At 35.6% G+C, this 20,577-nt stretch overlaps 1 protein-coding gene across 1 annotated transcript in view; it reads left to right on the top strand.

Annotated features, from left to right (window-relative positions):
* LOC144979130 (uncharacterized) overlaps positions 1-20,577 on the top strand; it is a gene marked incomplete at its 3' end in the record, with an annotated part of 34,300 nt that overhangs the window by 10,436 nt on the left and 3,287 nt on the right. The window contains 11 exon segments of the mRNA XM_078925731.1: positions 4,177-4,417; positions 8,454-8,536; positions 9,306-9,327; positions 10,232-10,457; positions 10,953-12,606; positions 13,908-14,012; positions 14,478-14,656; positions 15,574-15,653; positions 17,993-18,188; positions 19,286-19,409; positions 19,850-19,970. Of these exon segments, the coding sequence (XP_078781857.1) occupies positions 8,513-8,536; positions 9,306-9,327; positions 10,232-10,457; positions 10,953-12,606; positions 13,908-14,012; positions 14,478-14,656; positions 15,574-15,653; positions 17,993-18,188; positions 19,286-19,409; positions 19,850-19,970 (2,731 nt within the window).

Below are 20,577 nucleotides of genomic sequence, written 5' to 3'. Positions count from 1 at the left end.
CAACCACAACCATCACATCATCACTATCAGTACTACCACAACTGCCTCTAGTAGTAATGGTAGTGATGATGATGTGGTGCTGGTTGTTGTAGTAGTGGTGGTGGTGGTGATTGTAGTATCATCATTACCGCTGCAACTACAACCCCCACTACCACTACTATTACAAGCACCACCATCACTACCATTATTTGTACAACCTCCCCTCAGCATCATCATCATTGCTACTACACAACCACCAACACATCATCATCACTACCACTAATACTACAACCACGATCTGCATCATTATCACTACCACTACTTCTTCAATCACAACCACTACTACTTCATCATCATCATCATCATCATTGCCTTTTTCACCCTGGGTCAGGGTATAGGCCACAGATAAACAGTTTCCATTCCTTCTCTATCCTGAGCTAATTTGTTCCATGTCTTATCACTTCTTTGTATATCGGCTTCTTTAATTCTTCTCCATATTCCACAACTATTACTAAAACCACCATCTCCTAATCATCATCACCACCATTACTTCTACAGCCACCACCACATCATCATCTACTACAACTACAGCCGCCACCACCACCACATCATTACTACCATTATAATTACATTACAAGCACCACCAACACAAAATCATCTCTATCATTACTACAACATCCACCACCACATCATCATCATCACTACCACCGCCATTATGTTTTAGATCTTACTTAATTTGATATAAAAGAACTTTGGGATGATATTTGACATTTTGTTTACATAATCTATTCACAACTATCTGATATGTAAACACAATGCCAAATACCATTCCAAAGCCCCCTTTTTTGTGGTGTTTGAAATTCCTGTGAACCAAATTTCAAGATGGTGTCTCTGCTTAATTTTTAATTAATGGACCTATTTGTTCATTTGAAGACACGGGATGATTACGTTATTGTTTATAACAGTAGAAATATATTTATATTTTCTATTTCTTGAAAAGAAAAAAAATTCTTCCCATGTTCTGAACGTCTGAACTTGTTCCAATTAACCAGATGAAACTATACATGCTGTAGTCCGCTTAAGATAAACTCCCGGGGACCAGAAAGCAAATTGATCTTATCTGAGGTTTAATTTATCCAAAAACTCGAGGGAACACCTTTTCAGCGACAAAAACATATGTTTAATCTAGTTTGTTGTCCTCCTTTGAATGAATATATATCTCCAGAAAGACGGTCCAGTTTCCTGTTATGCGTGGCTAAAATAAAAGTGACTTTTTGAATATATGTACTTTTATTTGTCATTAGAGTTATCTTTACAATGCAACATACATACGGTGATCTAAACACGGGGAGAGGCAGAATGAGAATGGAATAAAATAGGAAGTTGAGACATTATCATTACTAGACTAGATGGTTTAGGCTAATGGCGTGATGAGTACCAGTGGTGTGCATGGATGACACAATGAGGAGGGAAAGGCATGGATGATAGACAAAGGCACAACCCATAATATGGGCCCAAAGGACACACTCATGTTCACATGCTTAAATGTGTCGTGTGGTGACAGCTTGTGCATTTCAGTGAATCCAGAGGACTAACACATCTATGACCGTATGTTCTCTGTTGAATCTTTGCACACACTGCACATTCGAATCTGTATAGACAGTCTTGTTTTATTTTTAAATTGTTGCGGCAAGTTAACATATTGCGCAATTTTCTGTCACTAACAGGTCATTCCAATTAAGCAGCTGATTACCAAAAAGCGGCATTCCAATTACCGGTTCAACTATATAAAAACAAAGTTGTATTTTGTCCTGGTTTTTTTCTTTATATTGTCTGGTTCATTCTGACAAAATTATACCAGATTGATACTTTGGATCAAATTTTCCTATTTTATTAATTATTGAATCTTTTTTTCCTTCCACATCTGACATGTATTAAAGCAGAAACAAAGGCATACCCTACTTTATTTTAAAAAAATCTAATGTGTGAAAATCTTAAGCAGTCATTTATCACAAATAATAATTGGAGACTTGAATTTGATATTCTGTTTTTCTCTTACACATTTGGAAATTGGTGCCACCCTGCCCAGCGCAAAATTCTTCAAACTGTTAATTTGAAAGAGTATCTTGTTTTTAAACAATGAATCACATATTGACTTATTTAGACCTGTATATTCTCAGTCAATTAACTGAAATCAGTCAATTCGTCCTTTTAAAAAAGGAAAGAAAGAAATGAAGAAAGTAAGTATTCATGAATCGTAGTCGAATGACTGTAAAGTAATTAGGAATGTTCCACAGCGCTACATATAGCTCATGGGCCGTTTATTTTAACGATAGATATATTGCCAAGGCTAAGTGACACTTTTTAGAATTGCCATGTCTGAACACATCCCAGTGTATTTTCACACAGCCTCCGTGAAATTATTTTTCCACTTTCCAAACCTGTCGTGATCCCAACGGTAGCCAATTTTAACTGCGCCGCTGAGCGATAAATTTCACTGTTTCATCTAAGCCAAAATTGACCACATTTACCTGGAGGGAAGTAAAAGTATGAAAAAAGTAAAATGCAAAAGCCAGAAGTGTGTTATGTAGACACCTTCAAATCGAAAGTTAGGGATTGCTACAAGCACACCTCGATTGCCTCACATTGTAAACAAACAGGTTTACCGTTTCTGGTTTCTTCACTGATTGGGTACCTAATTATAAGGAACAATGGTAAGTAGCCTAATTAATTCCAGCGCAAATGAGTTTTCTGCCATTGTTTTGCTCAAGCGAGCTTGCTGTTTACCTTTCATTTCGATGCTTTGGATTTTTCCGCTACGACGAATAACGAAGAGTTTCAGTCAATTTTTATAGAGCTCATTTACATGTCTACTTATTATCAACTCCCAACTGTAGCTTCAAATTTAGCCTTGTCGTATTGTCTCATTCTTCATTCTCAGTTTGTCACCAGAGTAGTTGCTTAAGTATTGAAAATATGATGAGTATAGTTATCGTATGATACAAAAATGATATTTTTGTAATAACAATGGTAAATATAAATTTGTTCATTTTTATAATACTTTCCATCCAAGAGCAAATCGAAACCAATGTATTTTCGATGAATGATTATCAACGGACCATTCAAATTAAGCGGACATACCAATAAAGCAGCTTTCCAATAAAAATAAATTTAAAAAATTGAGCTTTTATGTAGCGCAATATCCACTAAATGTGCTCCAAGCCCTTTACATAGAGTCCATGACCAACAGCAACACGTAACATATAGAACAAGACATGATGCCTGTTAGGCCATAATACAATTTTTTTTTTCAGACAAAAAAAAAAAGAAAAAGAAAATTGAGCTTTTATGTAGCGCAATATGCACTAAATGTGCTCAAAGCGTTTTACAACAGCAACATCTAAAATTTAGGATGGGAATAGATGCCTGATAGGCGATATTACAATTTTTTTTTTTTTATGGCCATGTACTCATTTTACACCTGAGTGCTGTGAGAGAATTTGAATAAAGAGTCTTTTCCATGGATTCAACTATGCGCCGAGTGAGATTCAAATCCAGGACCTTCCGATCCAAAAGCGAGTGTCAATCATAAGACCACATTGTCGCACAATTACTGGCTTTGATTTACAAAAGAAATTCTTGATTTTGGAAAAAGTACATTGAAAATTTTCTTGATTGCAAGATGAGTTGATCAGAATGCAAAATTTCATTGCCTTTCTGGGCATGTGGTAATAATATATTGCAGTCTTATGGAGGTTAGTCATTTTCAGACCAAATTACTGAAAATGATGAATTTTAAGAGCTAACAGGTTACCTATTTTGTAAAACAACAAATAGATGGGACTGAAATAGATTTTACTCTTCAAGTTCGATTGTAATCATTAAGTCAAACACAAACTGTGATCAACAAATCGTATTTCAAATTAAGCTATAGCCAAAGAGTGGGCCGCTAATCAGCAAGTCTTCCAGAAGCCAATCTCTGAAATAGCTGACAGCCAGATCAATGTAGCCGGTCTAATTTATTTAAAGTAAGAGGCATAATTTTACCCTCACTGACTTTTGATAAAATCAAATTGCAGGAATTTTAAAGTTTATTGAGAATCATTTAAATTTATCTATGAATGACATGATCTGTTTGGTTTCATGTAAATGAATTGATTTGTGAAAAATGTTATTCTTCATATTTTTTCCCAACAGTGCACAACATTTGAACTCCAGTGACAAATACGATCTTTCAGAGATTACTCTGAAAAGCATACTCCCCAACGGCGCACACAGTGTGCCTTTCTGACTTTAAATCAAGTCATAGGAGTCACAGATACAGTCGAAGAAGTTCCAGATTTCAGCACTGAAATCCCCAATCGGATTTCATACCCTGGGGCTGTTTGAGGCCCCTTGTGGTATCCGTTTGTAGCCGCTGTGTTCCTGCAATAGGAAGGTAAACAAGACTGGTTAATAAATGTTCAGGCAAGTGCCTGAAATCTGACCATCTGTGGAAAGTGGGATGAAAAATTATGTATAAATGGCAGTCCTGTATTGGCAACACCAAAACAATAATTTTGAGTTATAGTTAAGCTAGAAATTGAAGAAACACTTAAATCACAGTAATGCTGCAGTTTATTGTCATTGAAATTATGACACAGATTTAATGTTTTTTTAAAAAGATTCTTCAACAAGTGTAATGGAAGAATAATTTTATTTTCGTTTCAACTTTTTTATAATCATCATCAGCTCAAATTTTTGATTAAAGTACTTTTATTTTTTTCAATCCGCTAATTAAGACCAATTTAATCCGAGGTTAATTGCTCTTCCATCATGTATCCCACTATCTGACTCATCTGGATTTCAGGCAAATTGTCAATATCAGTCTGCTATGGTTTTTGTTGTTTGCTTCATGGAATTGAGGTTTCATATTTTGTAAAAGAAGGCAAGTAGTAAAACAGCAAAAACCATAGTAAATCAAACCGTGAGCCGTTAAATATGATTGAACAAAAATTAACATAGTCATTAATAGATAGTAGCTCCTATATATCAATGATGATAATCTTCCGTGGATCCGCGGAATTCCAGTGTTTTTGGATCTTTTTCAGAATTTATTTTTGCTATTTTGCCGTGTCAAGAATTTCCCTCTGATAAATGCTCAGGTCGCTAAGCTGTAAAAGTGACCATAGTGTCTTGTGTCATGTTTTGACACCTGTGATAAGCTGCATGGATTTTGGTGATACTTCCATTTATGTAATGTCAGCCTAGACAGGCTGGTGTCAATTGCCAAAAGCTACACACGACCAGTGATGGTCTTCCTTGAGTTGATGATAGGAAGGGAAGATGCAGTTGGGTTTAGATTATTTTTTTTTGGTCAGAATAGCTGTAGCATTTTAGTGCAGTTGGCGTTCTTAAGTTATATGGCATTGAAAAAAAAACTCATCACAACTTCTGATTACGAAAAGATCAATTCATTAAATTTTCTGGCTAAGTAGTCTCTCTCTCTCTCTCTCACAACCACCATTCAATCTTAATGTTATTTATAGACGTCATCTATTTATAGGCAGATAACATATTGCAATAAGCATGGGTGATAAACAAAGGTTAATCTTTTTACCATTGAAAGATAGACTATGTTTATTAAAGATTAATGAATTTTAATTATAAGCTGCATAACCAGCATGTTTTAGTAACGAAGACTTTGTAAAATAGTACAAATAATATTTTGATCTAATGTTAATCATAATTCCTTCATACAGGTGGTATAAGTAATAATGTAGGCATTTAAAATTGTTTAAAGGGAAAGGACAATTCATTGAATAATAACAAAAGAAAGTATGTTATAACTCGAATGATAAGAATAGATGTACACAGGTCGTAGTAAAATATTACACAATATTGTGTAACCACATTATTTTATGAGTTTTAAAATTTGGTTGGAGTTAGACCGATAAACTGATACACTTTCCTCCTTTTTGACAAGTCATTATCATCACTGCTTTATATTAAAAAATGGCTTTTTGGGCTCAAACCCATCTTCCGTCAGACTGGAAAAGAAATGATTAACCATTTAACTGTCATACTTTAGAAAGGCATGTATTTAAAGATTTGGCCAGAAAACCTGTCCTTCAAATATCGATTGATTTAAATGACCCTCATCTTGGCAAAAACTCTCAAAACCTTTATTTTACTTTATCTATTTTTATTATCATTATTACAATTCACTTCGGTTAATCGCACACTCTGCTTTTACGCTACATCTTCTCGAAAACGAAATTTTTTCTATATAATCGCTCCGCTTAATCGCACACCGTCTCCACTTGATCGCAACTACTGTGGTTGAAGTGACAGCCAACAGCCATATGAAATCAAAGATGCTTCTCCCATTCCACACAACTTTTCGTCCGAATCATTCAATCAATTCGTTACAGTGGACAACAATATACCCATCAGCGGTGAACTCACATCTCAGAGATACTGGACTCCGCTCAGCCACACAAAAGACAAAGCCTAGATAATGAAGATGAGGATGAGTCATAGGAATATGACAAACCACCCCTGAGAAACATGGAAAAACTTGACATGCTGAACAAATTACGCCACTAAATCCAAGAAGAACGTTTGACAGATGATCTACATTGGAGGGATTGGAAACAGGGGTTTATAAAGGGTATAGAGAAAGCGCTTCACGATTTCTGTTCTTTAAAACAATAATGTCGCCTTGTGTTGTTGATAAAACATGAAAAAGTAGGAAAAAAACTTACCAACTCCCCCCATCCCAGAAATAAATGAATAAACATTCTAATGAGGTCATGTCTTGAACATAACGGTCCCAAGACTGTAGAAAATCTAGAAGGGAAGGTCCTACATGAACGCTGGGGTTTAGATGCTATCATTAGCTTCTCCGCTTAATCGACACACTAACCCGAACTTCTGAGAGTGTGCGATTAAGCGGAGTCGACTGTATTATTATTATTATTATTATTATTATTATTATTATTATTATTATTATTATTATTATTATTATTATTATTATTATTATTATTATTATTATCATCATCAATATTTTTTTATATTTTTTAATTCAATGGTCTTTGATCATCTATTGGTTAAAAAAAAAAGTTGGAAGAAAAATATATACCTCAATCCCACTTTTTACAATAAAATAACATACAGCTGAACATCTAGCTGAACAAAATGGGAGTAACAAACTAATTTCAGCATTCTGTTCTATGAAGATGAAAAAAAAAACATGTCTCTCTCCTGTGCTGCAGAAATAATATGGTTGATAGAGATCCTTTGTCTACACCCGCGAATCTGCCACTGAAACAGATTTCATCAGAATATACAGTTTATTATGTGGTCATCTCTTTCCAAATGGCAGATTTTTTTCCTATTGAATCTCGATTTCTTTATTCAAGATTTATGAGAATTGGTGATTAAAATATTTTATTTAGAGCTCAATATTTCACCAAATTATATGTCATTACGTAATTTATGAAGAGTTTTATCGATATAAATTTGGCCTTATGTGCTGCGAAGCAACAAGAGGATATGTAAGTAAAATAATTGTATATAAATAAAGTTTTTGAAATAACATTTAGGTCAATGTTGCTTGTGATGAGTGTGTATGTATCTTAAATTTTTATTTAAGATGAGAGATTACACAGATAAGGTTGTGTTAGGTAATCTAATCAGCATTGTTGATAACCGCTTTTAACTCTCTTGAAATGAAACTAAGGCATATTGTACATATCCACTTTGATAGCTCCAATCACCAATCATCAGGAGCTAAATCCTCCTTCAACACCGGTCCAAAACTTAAACCTGACTAGTGTTAAAAATATTCTGTAACCACAGAAAATAATTAGGAGCAGATATAGGGTTAGAATATTCATATATAAGTTATTTGTTACTTCCATTTTATATTTCTGATCTGTAGAAATACACATTTTCAAGCCCTTATCTTGTATACACTTCTCTGTGATAAAAGCCTTCACAGTTTGTGACTTATGTTCTAAAGCTAATTGAGATTGGGTAAGATGCACAAGTTGTTTGCCCATTGGACCCTTATCGTTAAGGGAAACTTCATTTGAATCTGTATTAGTTTTTTGTTTTTTTTTCTCTCCTCATTTTCCCAACAGTCATGTCATGCAATCTTTTCATCCTACGTCAGGGAGATTACTTAATTGTTTATTTATATTATTTTACAAATCTGTTATGCGTTTATACCGATTGAGATGCCAAACCTTATTTGAAGAGCATATCTCAAATTTACATTGATTTCGATTGATGGTTGATTTTTATTTATTATTTACAATATAATGATAAGTTTAGTGCACATTTTAAAAAAATATTTTCGTTACCCTGTTCTTTTTTTTTTTTTTTTTTTTTTTTTTTTTCTTCTTCTTCTTTGCTCTAATTTGAGTTATCTATTCAATTTTCAATCATTGTTTGCATTTTTTCACAAGATCATTTTTGTTTTTCATCAGGGATTCATCACAGTCACTTTTACTTGGACTTTTGAAGTCATTTGACTTCTTTCATCAACATGGCTGCTTACACAGCTTACCAAGTGAGTGATCATAAAATATAGAGGATTATCAAGCATTTTTTTTTTTTGATTTTCTTTTCTTTTTATTATCAATAGATGTGTAATCAAATATAATAGTGGCAGGCTTGTCTTTGTATGGTCAATGGAACTGGTAATTTGCATGGTGACAATGTGGCAGTCATTGGAACTTGACCAATTCTCTTTGTCTTTAGTGTCCCGATGGGTCGTGGATAGCTCTTGCGGTAGAGTCGCGATCTTCCTGGACAGGCGTAGTTGTCATACCAGTAAGGTTGTAGGTTCGAGCCCCCATCACTGCAGCGAAGTTTTTATTCCCTGTTGTCTTCTGGCACTTTCCTACTCACTTCACTTCTTGATTTATTTGTAGTTCTGTCTGGTAGGTCTGATCACCATTGGAATACCATAATAAAAGCGTTGACTAAAGTGGGTGAATTATTATGATAATCATCTTTGAGATGAACAGTTCAAATCATGACCATCCATCAGATAACTTGTATTTGGAAAGCTTTTTGGAAGCATAATTTATATATGATAGAGATAGAGATAACCAAGGTAAACTCTTGACATATAGCTGTTTACACAAGTCATATTTTACAGATGGAAAGAGCATGCCATGTCGGTTGATTGATATAAAGTGATTTAGCTAGAAAAGAAATACACTTGATTTTTGTTTTTGTTTTTTACTCCTGACCTTACACCTCTCCTCAGCTAGTCTAACAACTTAGTAGACTTTTTGATTATCACATCTTCAATTTTTTTCCTTTTCTTACAGACTTCATACAGTCAAGATGGACGTGAGTATTGTTTAAGTTGATTGTCGTATTGTAAATGAAGTGACTGAATGACCTGAGACATTATGGGGTTGAACAAGATTACAGATTGTTGTAATTTCTTGTATTTTTTTCTCTTCTTTTCTTGGCAGATAATTTGGGACTAGTATGTATTAAATATTTTATTTTAAAAACCTCTTACCCCAGATGACACATAGGACAAGAAATGTAAGACAATTCACTGAGCTGAGGCTTAGTGCCAACCAGTGTTGGCCATGTTGGCGTTACTCTCAAGGAGAGAAGATGGGAGGAGATTAACAAAAAAATATAATTTTAAAAATGGGGTCACTGATAGGAGTCATAGAGGATGTTGAAAGAAGTAAAAAGCTCTAAATGGTCGTCCTTAATAAATGTTTGGATCAGACCATCAGACACAACAAAATATAGATCGATATAAAGATCAAACTATTTAAAGCTCTTAAGTTCATACTTATTTATAACTGGGGTACCTGTGCTTTAGTATGAAGGGAAAGGCAGAATCTTGATCGATTTCACCAGGAAAGAATTTCTTAAAAAAGTCTCCAACATTTGATAACCGTCGAAAATTAGCAATAGAGCACTCTCCATCAAGTGCATTAAAAGACCTCTCTCTCTCTATTAAAATTTTAGAGGCCAGATATTGACTTTACGGCCATGTTATTAGAACAGCCAAGGACTCTTTAGTTGCTGAAGAAGGGTTTTAACCCAGAAATGTTCAAGGCTAAGAACTTTGCTCTTTTTTTTAAACTTTAATAATTTTTTTATTTTTAAAAATTCAATTCCCAATTCTTTAAATTTTACAAATCTCTGGCACTTGGTCATAAATTTGGCCCCGAATTCACTTAAAATCCTTTAAAATTAATTCTTTCTGTCCTCCCTCTTTAATTAGAATCGGCACCTGGTTACTCCTGGCAAAATTCAGGTGGTGGTTGGGATGCTACAGGCCAAAACCAGTATCAGATGCAGCAGCTACAGACTAGCTATGGTAGTGGTCAGGCATATAGCAGCCAAGCACAACAACATTATGGTGACAGTACTGCTTATGGTGGAGGACAATCGGCAGCTGCTCAACAACCTCAGCAAACAGAGAGTTACAACTATGGCAGTCAACAGTGGTATGTTTATTTGCAGTTTGGTGACATAAATGATATTTGATTATTTTTTGGACTTGAATAATTTTAAACAGATTTAGAGTTACTGTAATGTTTACACACTTATATTAATTATATCACCAAAAAAAAAAAAACAAAACAAAAAAAAAACAGTATTCAATTGTTTATAATTGGCATTGTTTTGTGTTTTGAAACCATTTGAGTAGATTCCCCCTGACTGAGACCACATGGCAGTGCTAATGCAACATTTGCTCAGTCCGATTGAGTCAGTTGGTTTATATCAAGAAGAATGGAACTTTTTAAAGTGGTTTCAGAATTCAGAATAGACAAGTACGGATTGCTCTTGGATCTCTTTATCCTTTTGTTTTACTATTTAAAACTATTTTTTTTTTGTTTGGAGGCATTTTACATAAATCTTTATACCAGAAACCACAGAAAAAAGGTTGCAAAAAACAAGCACACTTCTTGGCATTGCTTTATCGCTCTTTTCATCTCCAGGTATGACGGATCTGGCTACAATCAAAACTATGGAGCAGGTCAAGGATATTCCCAGCAACCTGGCAGTCAAACCAATACCCAACAACAGGCTAAAGTAGAGGACTACCAGGGCTATGGCGGCAGTGAGGCACATAGCGGATATGGTTATGAGTATCAGAACAAGGCTGTTGGCCAATATGATCAGGGTGGTCTAGCTGAAGGGACTGCTCCTGGTGCTTATTCTAGTTCAGGACAGGGAATTGGGAGGGGATTTGGGGGTGAAAGGGGGCGAGGGGGCTTCTCATCTGGTGGGAAAGGGGGTAGAGGAGGAGTAGGGGATGGCAGTGGATGGGATGGAGGTGGTAGTAGTTACAGAGGAAGAGGTGGTTTTGGCGGGGCAGGCAGGGGTGGTTTTGGAAGAGGTATAGAGTTTGCAGCTGGTAGTGAAAACAATGGTTTTGGTGCTGAGAGTGCTGGTTTTGGTGACCGAAGTGGTGGTTTTGGTGACCTAAGTGGTGGTTTCGGAAGAGGACATGGCATTTTTGATAGTGGAGATTTGGGTGGTGGTGCCACAGGCTTTAAAGGAGGTAGGGGAGCAGGTGCTGATCGAGGTAGAGGTGGTCAGAGCTTTGGTGGAAGAGGTGGCCAAAGCTTTGGAGGGGCCAGCGAAAGGGGTAGGGGTGGTCAGAGCTTTGGAGGAGTTAGTGAAAGAGGTAGAGGTGGTCAGAGCTTCGGAGGGGGCAGTGATAGAGGAAGAGGTGGTCAGAGCTTTGGAGGGGGCAGTGATAGAGGAAGAGGTGGTCAGAGCTTTGGAGGGGGCAGTGATAGAGGAAGAGGTGGTCAGAGCTTTGGAGGGGGCAGTGATAGAGGAAGAGGTGGTCAGAGCTTTGGAGGGAGCAATGGTAGAGGAAGAGGTGGTCAAAGCTTTGGCGGGGGCAGTGATAGAGGAAGAGGTGGTCAGAGTTTTGGAGGGGGCAGTGATAGAGTAAGATGTGGTCAGCGCTTTGGAGGGGGCAGTGATAGAGGAAGAGGTGGTCAGAGCTTTGGAGGGGGCAGTGATAGAGGAAGAAGTGGTCAGAGCTTTAGAGGGGGCAATGATAGAGGAAGAGGTGGTCAGAGCTTTGGAGATAGAGGAAGAGGTGGTCAGAGTTTTGGAGGGGATAAAGGTGGCCAGAGCTTTGGAGGGGGTAGAGGAAGAGGTGGTCAGAGCTTTGGAGGAGGTAGTGATAGAGGAAGAGGTGGCCAGGGCTTTGGAAGAGGAAATGATAGGGGAAGAGGCGGGGTTAGTGGAAGAGGCAGAGGTGGTATGAGCTATGGAGGAGACCAGGCAGGTATGGAGAATGGAAGAGAAAGTGGTTTTGGAGGTGGAAGAGGAAGAGGGAGAGGAGGAGGTTCTGATCGTGGAAGAGGGGGAAATAATTCTAGAGGTAGAGGAGGTTCAGCAGTTGGGAGAGGTGGGGGAAGAGGAAATGGTAGAGGAGGGGGAACTGGCCCTCGGGCACCAACAAGGTCAGGTGATGCGGCTAAGGGAACTAAGAGGAAAGGGGCATCTGGGGGACCCCCTGAAAAACGTTTAGCAATGCCAGACCCCCACTCTCTCGTTCCCAAGAAGTTTGTTGGTATTGTCATGAAATACTCAGATCCTCTTATTGCCAAATTGACCAAGTTAAAACAGGTTAGTAATTCTTCTCTCTCTCTCTCTCTCTCTCTCTCTCTCTCTCTCTCTCTCTCTCTCTCTCTCTCTCTCTCTCTCTCTCTCTCTCTCTCTCTCTCTCTCTCTCTCTCTCTCTCTCTCTCTCTCTCTCTCTCCTCTCTCTCTCTCTCCTCTCTCTCCTCTCTTCTCCCTCTGCTTCATTCTTCTTCTTTCTCATCATACTCTCCATCACTACCTCATCTCATCTATCCTCATCTCTCATCATCACTACCACTTCTCGCAGTTCATTAACTTGGCCTAGGCAGTACCAACATTTCTCAGTTTAATTCTGAGAAAATATCAGTAACGAATACTCTGGATCACCCAGGAATTCCAGATATTGCTGTCAATGGGCTAATAAGAATCAATCTCTCCACTCGGTGTGAGACTGTCTAGCTCTCTTAGCAAGCTGCTATATCAATCCCATGGTCTTGGTATCATAAAGAGACTGAGTGTCAGTAATGTCTCCGAGGCAGTAGTACAGGCAGTGCCATTACTCTTCTCTTTCTCTGAAAATTATTGTTGAGATCATGACTGCCATTAAGGCTGTCCCAAAAGGTCGTTTTTGTGACGTTCACCACAAAAATTCTCCAAAAGTAAGTTATTTGGAAAAACTAAATTGTCAAAAGTTTCTCCACAGAATAGCAATAATTTTTTTCTCACAAGTTAAAAAAGAGTGTGAACAGACTTTTTCGATACTTTAAAAAGCTATGACTACTGTAATTTTGATGCTAGATTATCAATTTTTGGTTTATCATCTTTGATATTTTAATCCAGAGAAACCGATGATAGCATTTTTTTTCCCCCAAATAACTTATTAGTTAGTAGTCCTTCAGAGCCCATAGTGGGCAGAGAAGTACTTACTGTGTCTTCTATCCCCCTTTATCTGTTTTCCAGCTTTGCTGGGAAGGAAACAGTCAAATATTTGTTGGTTTAGATGGTATTTTTTCTCCTTGTAAATCACCTGTTTTATATTGTATTATTTTTACTTTTACATATATAATGATTTGTAAATATTGAGTGTGTTCCTCTTAGTGGGGCCTGTGCTTGTTTCTGGATGAGACTTTTTGGTGATCTCAAACTACATCTTTTCCCTATTTGAAACATCCCCTTTGTCTTACTTTTTCTCATGGGCTTTCAATTGTTAATCTATAATTTTTTGACTATCCTATTTTCATACTTTTTTACTGGTGATGAAATGACCTATATGTGTTGCAAGCGCTGTAAAACCATTAAAACAGATAAAAAAACAAAAAATATTCATTCATTCATTTATCAACTAGATGCTGAAAGAAGAAGGCATTACCAAGCTTCACATAGTACCCAAGATCGACCAGTTTGGATGTAAAGCAGCCATCATTATCGAAAACGTCTACAGATTTGCAGTTGTGAGTATTGATTTATGATACAGGGTATAAGTTTTGAAAAACCCCCCAAAAAATTCCATTTCAAAATTTTAGAAATGAAATAGACCCAAATAAACTTTTTCTGCAAAACAAAGAAAGAATGGGGAGATGCACAGAAAGCACTCTTGGGTGGTTCTTTTTTCATTTATTTGTCCAGATTGAAAGTTTGAAGATTAAATATTTGAAACTACTGAATTTTAGCTAAATAGAGGTTGTAAAATAAGATTTAGAATCAGATTCCTTTTTCATTAGCCATTTTAAAGATTATTCTTTACTTAGCTCTCTAAAGAGCTGATGTATCTTACTCAGAGATTTGTTCTGCATTTATCCTTTCGCTGTGACTAGCTCCATTTTTAGATTAGAATACTGACAGAGGACTAAGATATGAAATAAGGAATTGTCACCTTGCTCCAAATCAGATTACAATTGTTAAACTTATTTTCCAAGGCACCAATACTAGGTGAAGAAGACCGTACTCCAGTATTTTGTGAATTGTTCATGGACAAGATGTTAGTAGCCTCAGGAGAGTGTGATGTCAACCACAATGCTGCTGTGAGGCATGCATATACAGATTTCACTCGTAGAATTAGCACAATGTCACTGGAACAAATAATTGAGACTGCCAGGTGAGATGCATACAACGATTGTTTGATTCTTCTGTTTCATTTTTTTTTCTTGATATTGATTAAGAATGAGTTTGTTTTTTCAAATCACATTTTCAGTTTTTAAAACTATTTTTATATAAAATTCAGGAATACCCTTTTACTCAAGACGGAAAGCCGTCTTTTAAGAAATTTTCTGCATGAAAAGCATTGGTTTTTTAAATGTAACATTAAGGGGAGGCTAGCGCCTGAAGGTGTGTCAATTTATTTATCCTCATTTTTTGGCCAAGAAGACCTTGCTTCAGTATGGGAGGTGGGATTGATGATGCATGATGCATGACCAACCATTTTTGTCCCTTTTGAATTCTTTTGAAATAGCAATTTCTTCTTTTAATTACCTGGTTATGACTGCAGAATTAATCATGTTCAACAATACAAGAGTACATTGTTACAATGTAGACTTCAACGAAACCCAATTAGCATTTCCAATATTTGGTGGAAATAGTATGATCTGATGTCATTGAGAGTAAATCCAAAACCCTCCTTTATTGGGTTAAACTTAACTTCACCCCTGTTCTAAAATGCACAACTATATAAAAATATTTATTTTCTTTGAAGTTTGAGCTGTTGATCTCACTAAACGATCATTTGAACCATTCTTACTATGTACTTTCTCCATTTTTTAGTCTCATGGTGCTGATTTTCCGTATATTCATGGAATTCAGTAAGTTACTAAACCTCCATATATTTTCCAATCACTGGGTTAATGGAAGTCAAAAGCTCAACCTTACAGAAGGTGAACACCAATTAGATAAGGAACCTTCACCCAGCCAGTGATCACCAGGATACAGGTATTAAAGTAACATCATATGTGTATTATTCTGTCACTGAACATGATAACTCATTTAAAAAGTCTTTAAAACTGTGGAACTCTATTTCAGCCATGGCTTCTTGTGGGAAGACCCTACTATCTACACTGTAGTACAGAAGAGACATCTGGAGGACAACGATTCTCTTCACAGTACGTTTGCACTTTTATTCAGTATTTATAAATAGATTAGTCTCATCTGTAGAAAAACTAGAATTCTGTATGATTTTCTTTCTTTTTTCTCTGTACGAATTCTCCCTGCATCTGTCTTCGTGTGTGTAAATTTTTGCATTTGAAACAAAGTCCCTTTTCTCAACATTTTGGTTTCTTTGAACATCACAAATGTGAAATTTATTTTTACTTTTATCAGTGCAAATGGTTTTCCTTGGATCTGTAATTTTGGTGTCAGAGGAGGAATTTCCTCCTTTTAAAATTCCATTTCCTCCATTTTAATGTACTGGCAGTGAGAGACTTTATGTAGGGTGGAACAATAAGTGCAGTTTCCCACTCTTCACAAATTAGCTAGATTTCTATGATAGTTTATCATCTCAGTCGAAAAGTGGGGGTTAATGCAGTAATAATGGGGCTTAAGGGGCAACATTCAAAATTTTCCTCCTTTTCACCTTCTGCCACCGTCAGCACTGTTTTATATTGTTATGAATATTTATAGCATTAAATTTAGAAATTATTGGTTTTAACCAGAACTAGTACCATAGTGGTCAACTGCTATGATAAAATCGTAACTGATTTGACCTGTGCTAATTAAATTTTTAAAAAATAATTTTTTAATCACGAACACATTTGATGAAACTGACTTACCGCTTTTTTTATGATTGTGTCAGGGACTGTTATTTAAAGGCATGTGACTATATAATTGCTAACTTCCCTCTAGAAAATTTATAAGTGTGTCAGGGACTGTTATTTAAAGGCATGTGACTATATAATTGCTAACTTCCCTCTAGAAAATGAGATCTTGAAAATTGCTGAGATGGAAGATCCAGGAACAACTGTTGTGTGTCATGAACCTCAGTAAGATTTTTCTTAATGTTTAGTGTTTTGGTCTTTTTAAAGGATGGAGAAAATGTTGACACCACCATGCAGGGCGAATTCAATAAATATGTATATATTTCGGGACCATTTTGCTCGTTACCCTTTCACCGCTTCCTGACTTTATAAACTCCACCCCCATTTTAATACAAATTTTGTATATTCTTTACAGCAAATTTGATTTATAGATAATGCAAATAATACCATATTCGGCTCTTTCATGGGATAAATGATAATATTTACTCTTAAAATTAGTCCTGAGACTAATAGAAATGTTAAGAGAATGGGTTAAAAATATATCAATTTTTCTATATCAGTTTAGGTGTTTTGACATGAGTTGCACATTTTCAGCGAAAAATCCCTCATTGGTAATTGCTGACGTCAGTGACACAAAATTTGTGGTCAGAAAAATGAATATAACAGCTTCAAAAAAGAACAAAATACCAAACGTGGAACATATTGGGCTCAAGATCCTTCTTCAGCCATTAACATAACACAAAACATAAATACATCACTAAAAAACTAGATTGACGACAGAGAAATATTCTGGGTGGGGATCCTGACCTCCCATAGTGGGCAGGGAGGTACATGCTGTATCTTCTATCCCCCCATACCCATTTTCCAATTGTTTCCTGTCATTGTCTTGGTATGAGATAACTTAGTTTTGTCCTGACACTGGCTGGAGTCCTTGGCTGGGAGGGAAACAGTCGAATGTATAGTTATAGTTTTGGGAGATGATATTTTTTTCCTTGTAAATCATCTCTTTGTTATGCATTGTATTATGTTTAGTTGACATATTATATTATATGATTTGTAAACATTTGAATGTATTCCTCTTAGTTGGGACCTGTGCTTGTGTCTGGATGAGACTTTTAGGTGATCTCAGACTAAGTACTTTGACAGTGTGCTCTTGGAATCTACACCTGTTCCCTATTTGAACCAATTCCCCTTTGTCTTACCTTTTCTTGGGTGCTTTAATTGTAATTCTAGAACTTTTTACTTTCCCATTTTCTTCCTTTTACTGGCGCTTATATGACCTTAATGTGTTGCAAGCGCCGTAAAACCCATAAAACAAAACAAAAACAGAGAAATATTCAGTATGTCCTCTCTTTAGAAGAAAATCTTTGAAATGTTGTTGTCTTTGGAGGATATTAAAAAAATGAAATAATGGGCATTGAGCTTGCTGGACTTTGTGCTTTTTCTGGGGTTGAAATGAATCAGTAAAAACATGTTTTGCAACAAGTGGACAGGACTATGTTTCTCATTTGATTCTGGTTTGGAATTCCATCTCTGCAGAATAGAATTTATAATGGAAATAGAAATTTAAATATAAATTCTGTTAAAAAAGTAAATCAGGAGAAAATACAATGAATCACAACAGCACTCACTGATACTGTGAAACCAAACAAAATGTGATTATTTGTGTCTTTTGTATTCTCTTTCAGCATCAAATCTGGCCAACTTGAGACAGATGATGCAGTGTGAGCCAAACTTGACTTTGCCCATTGAGAAGTTTATCATCATGGAGTTTGAGGCAGACATGGAGACACAGAATTCCTACAAGAAGTTGGAGCTCAGTGCCACCAGGAACACAATTTTGTTGGAGTGTGAGATTGTCAGGAACCCAGATCAACGATACACGTGAGATTAATTTTAAAACTCGTGTAATATTTTCCCTACTGTTAAAAGGACTCTGATCTGAACTGAATTTAAAGACAGCATTTTATGCCAAGGTTTTGATAGTCTTTTTTTTTTGTAAAGTAAATCAACTGATTTCATAATGGAAATTCAAATTAAAACAAAAGGCATCATTTCCATTCACCATTTTGTTTTTTTAAAGTCGCGTTTAAAAAAACTCCTTTTCTTTTCCCTCTTTTGCACCAATACTGATTTTCAATTTTCTGCCTTTGAAAAAAAAATGTATTCTTGGAAATATATGATTTAATCTTTTTATATCAACACTAGTTAAAAGTTAAAATTTCCAATGTGGAAGAGCTGTTCAAGAGATCTTGTCTAAGTAAAATGGAGAATGTTATGAACGATGGCGATTACCATAAGCCGTCGCCTTACATCTATAAAAACAAAGACAACACATCACCTTAATTCATTTTTGCCCCATGGTGTTCGAATTTTTAACGCGCAACTGTGATTTAAATTAAATACTATCTTTTAAATATATACACACAAGTTCGGACTAAAGGCCAGAGGTATGGCCTATCTCAATTTATCAAATTAATATATAAAGTGTTGCTATTGGTTGTATATTTTTACATTTTTGTGCATTTGCATATATATATATATATATATATATATATATATATATATATATATATATATATATATATATATATATATATATATATATATATATACATATACATTGTTGACATAGATTCTCAACTTTGTGTTTATACATTCTCATGCATGCCACGTCTGTAAACGAATTTCCATTTTTTTTTATGAATAAAGTATATATTATTATATTATTATTAAAATTCCTCCAGAATCTTTAAAATTCTCATATTCCAATATTAAACTCTATAAGTGACAAATGATGTTATTGAATAAAGTATCTGCCATAATGGATGAAGGTAAGAACACATTTTGAAGTTAGATTGTGGAAGTATATCGAGCCCATTGAAGGGCGAATATCAATTTTGACCAGATTAGCTAATTGTCAGCTTTTACTTTCTTATCATCGTCTTGCTTATTAATCTTCATGTTCTATACTCCCACAGGTGCCTCATCTCCATGCAAGGCAGGATCTTGTGTTCCCGCATTAACAACACAAGGAACTCGGCCAAGAAGTCATGCTCCGACAGTATCATTGCAGAGTTAAGCTCCAAGTGTGATATTGTACATGTAAGTCACTATTATGCTACTACCTATATAAAATATCTGACTTATATAATGTGGTCAACTGCCTTAGATGGCCACTTTGTCAGGTCCCGTTGTTGGCTGTATTGCTTAAGTTTTTCTGTATTCCAATTTGCATTCCCCCCCCCCCCCCCCCCCCCCCAGACAATCCGCTTCTGTTTCTCCCTTTTTAATATATTTATCTCAGAGAATATGCAATGTGTAATGTATGATATATTGTTTCTTATGTTTTAAAGGCTTGAAGGAACACTTAGTCCATTTTTAAAACCCTATTACTGATATCTTATAAAACAACAAAGAATAAATGAACTCAATGTTAAGCTTGCAAATCGAAATTCCTCCTTATTTCTCTGAGCATGCCTTTATTTAGTTCCTCAACCCTTACAATATATTTATTCTTTTTTTTTTTCATTCAAAATTACAAGGTGGCCAAACAAATGGACAATATTGTTCATTTCCGCTCTACCCTGATGTCCGCTGCTAGAAAGTACAAGACAGATGGGGTTGCTCCACTTACTTGTTCTCTCAAGAAGTCGGAAGTTAATGGTAAAATTAATGAAGTTGAAGCATTTGCACAGAATTAAAGAAAAAAAATAAAGAAGCTCAGATTTTTTGAAAGCTAAATTTAGCCAAATTTTGAATTTTTCCCCCAGATCCGGACATTAAAAAATTTTTTTTGAGAAAAATATGATGAAAATGTCATTAAAAAAAAATTAGAAAAATGGCATTTTTAGAACTCAGAAATGGGATGTAATATGTGACCTAAAAAGTCTTTAGATGGTAACAATTGAATTTTTAACCAGAAATGTGAGATTTGTGCCAGCATTTTTTGTGTTGCTATGAAGAAAGAGTATAAATTCTTAATTAATAAGTAAAATGTCCTTTTTCTGTTCCATTTTACCTTCAAATGTTCTTTTCATCATCTTGTTCAAATTGACAAAATACTGGATTGATTGGTGGGTGACTCATGAGCAAAACTCACTTGACACTTCATTAAGTTGAACACATTTTCAAACTCACTCGACACTTCATTGAGTTCAACACATTTTCAAACTCACTTGACACTTCATTAAGTTCAACACATTTTCAAACTCACTTGACACTTCATTAATTTGAACACATTTTCAAACTCACTTGACACTTCATTNNAATT

Source organism: Berghia stephanieae, chromosome 9 (genome assembly GCF_034508935.2).
Source record: "Berghia stephanieae isolate SIO BIC M18660-M18661 chromosome 9, UCSD_Bste_1.3, whole genome shotgun sequence".
In the NCBI taxonomy this organism is placed as follows: Eukaryota; Metazoa; Mollusca; class Gastropoda; order Nudibranchia; family Aeolidiidae; genus Berghia; species Berghia stephanieae.
This window is presented reverse-complemented; position numbering and strand designations above follow the sequence as displayed.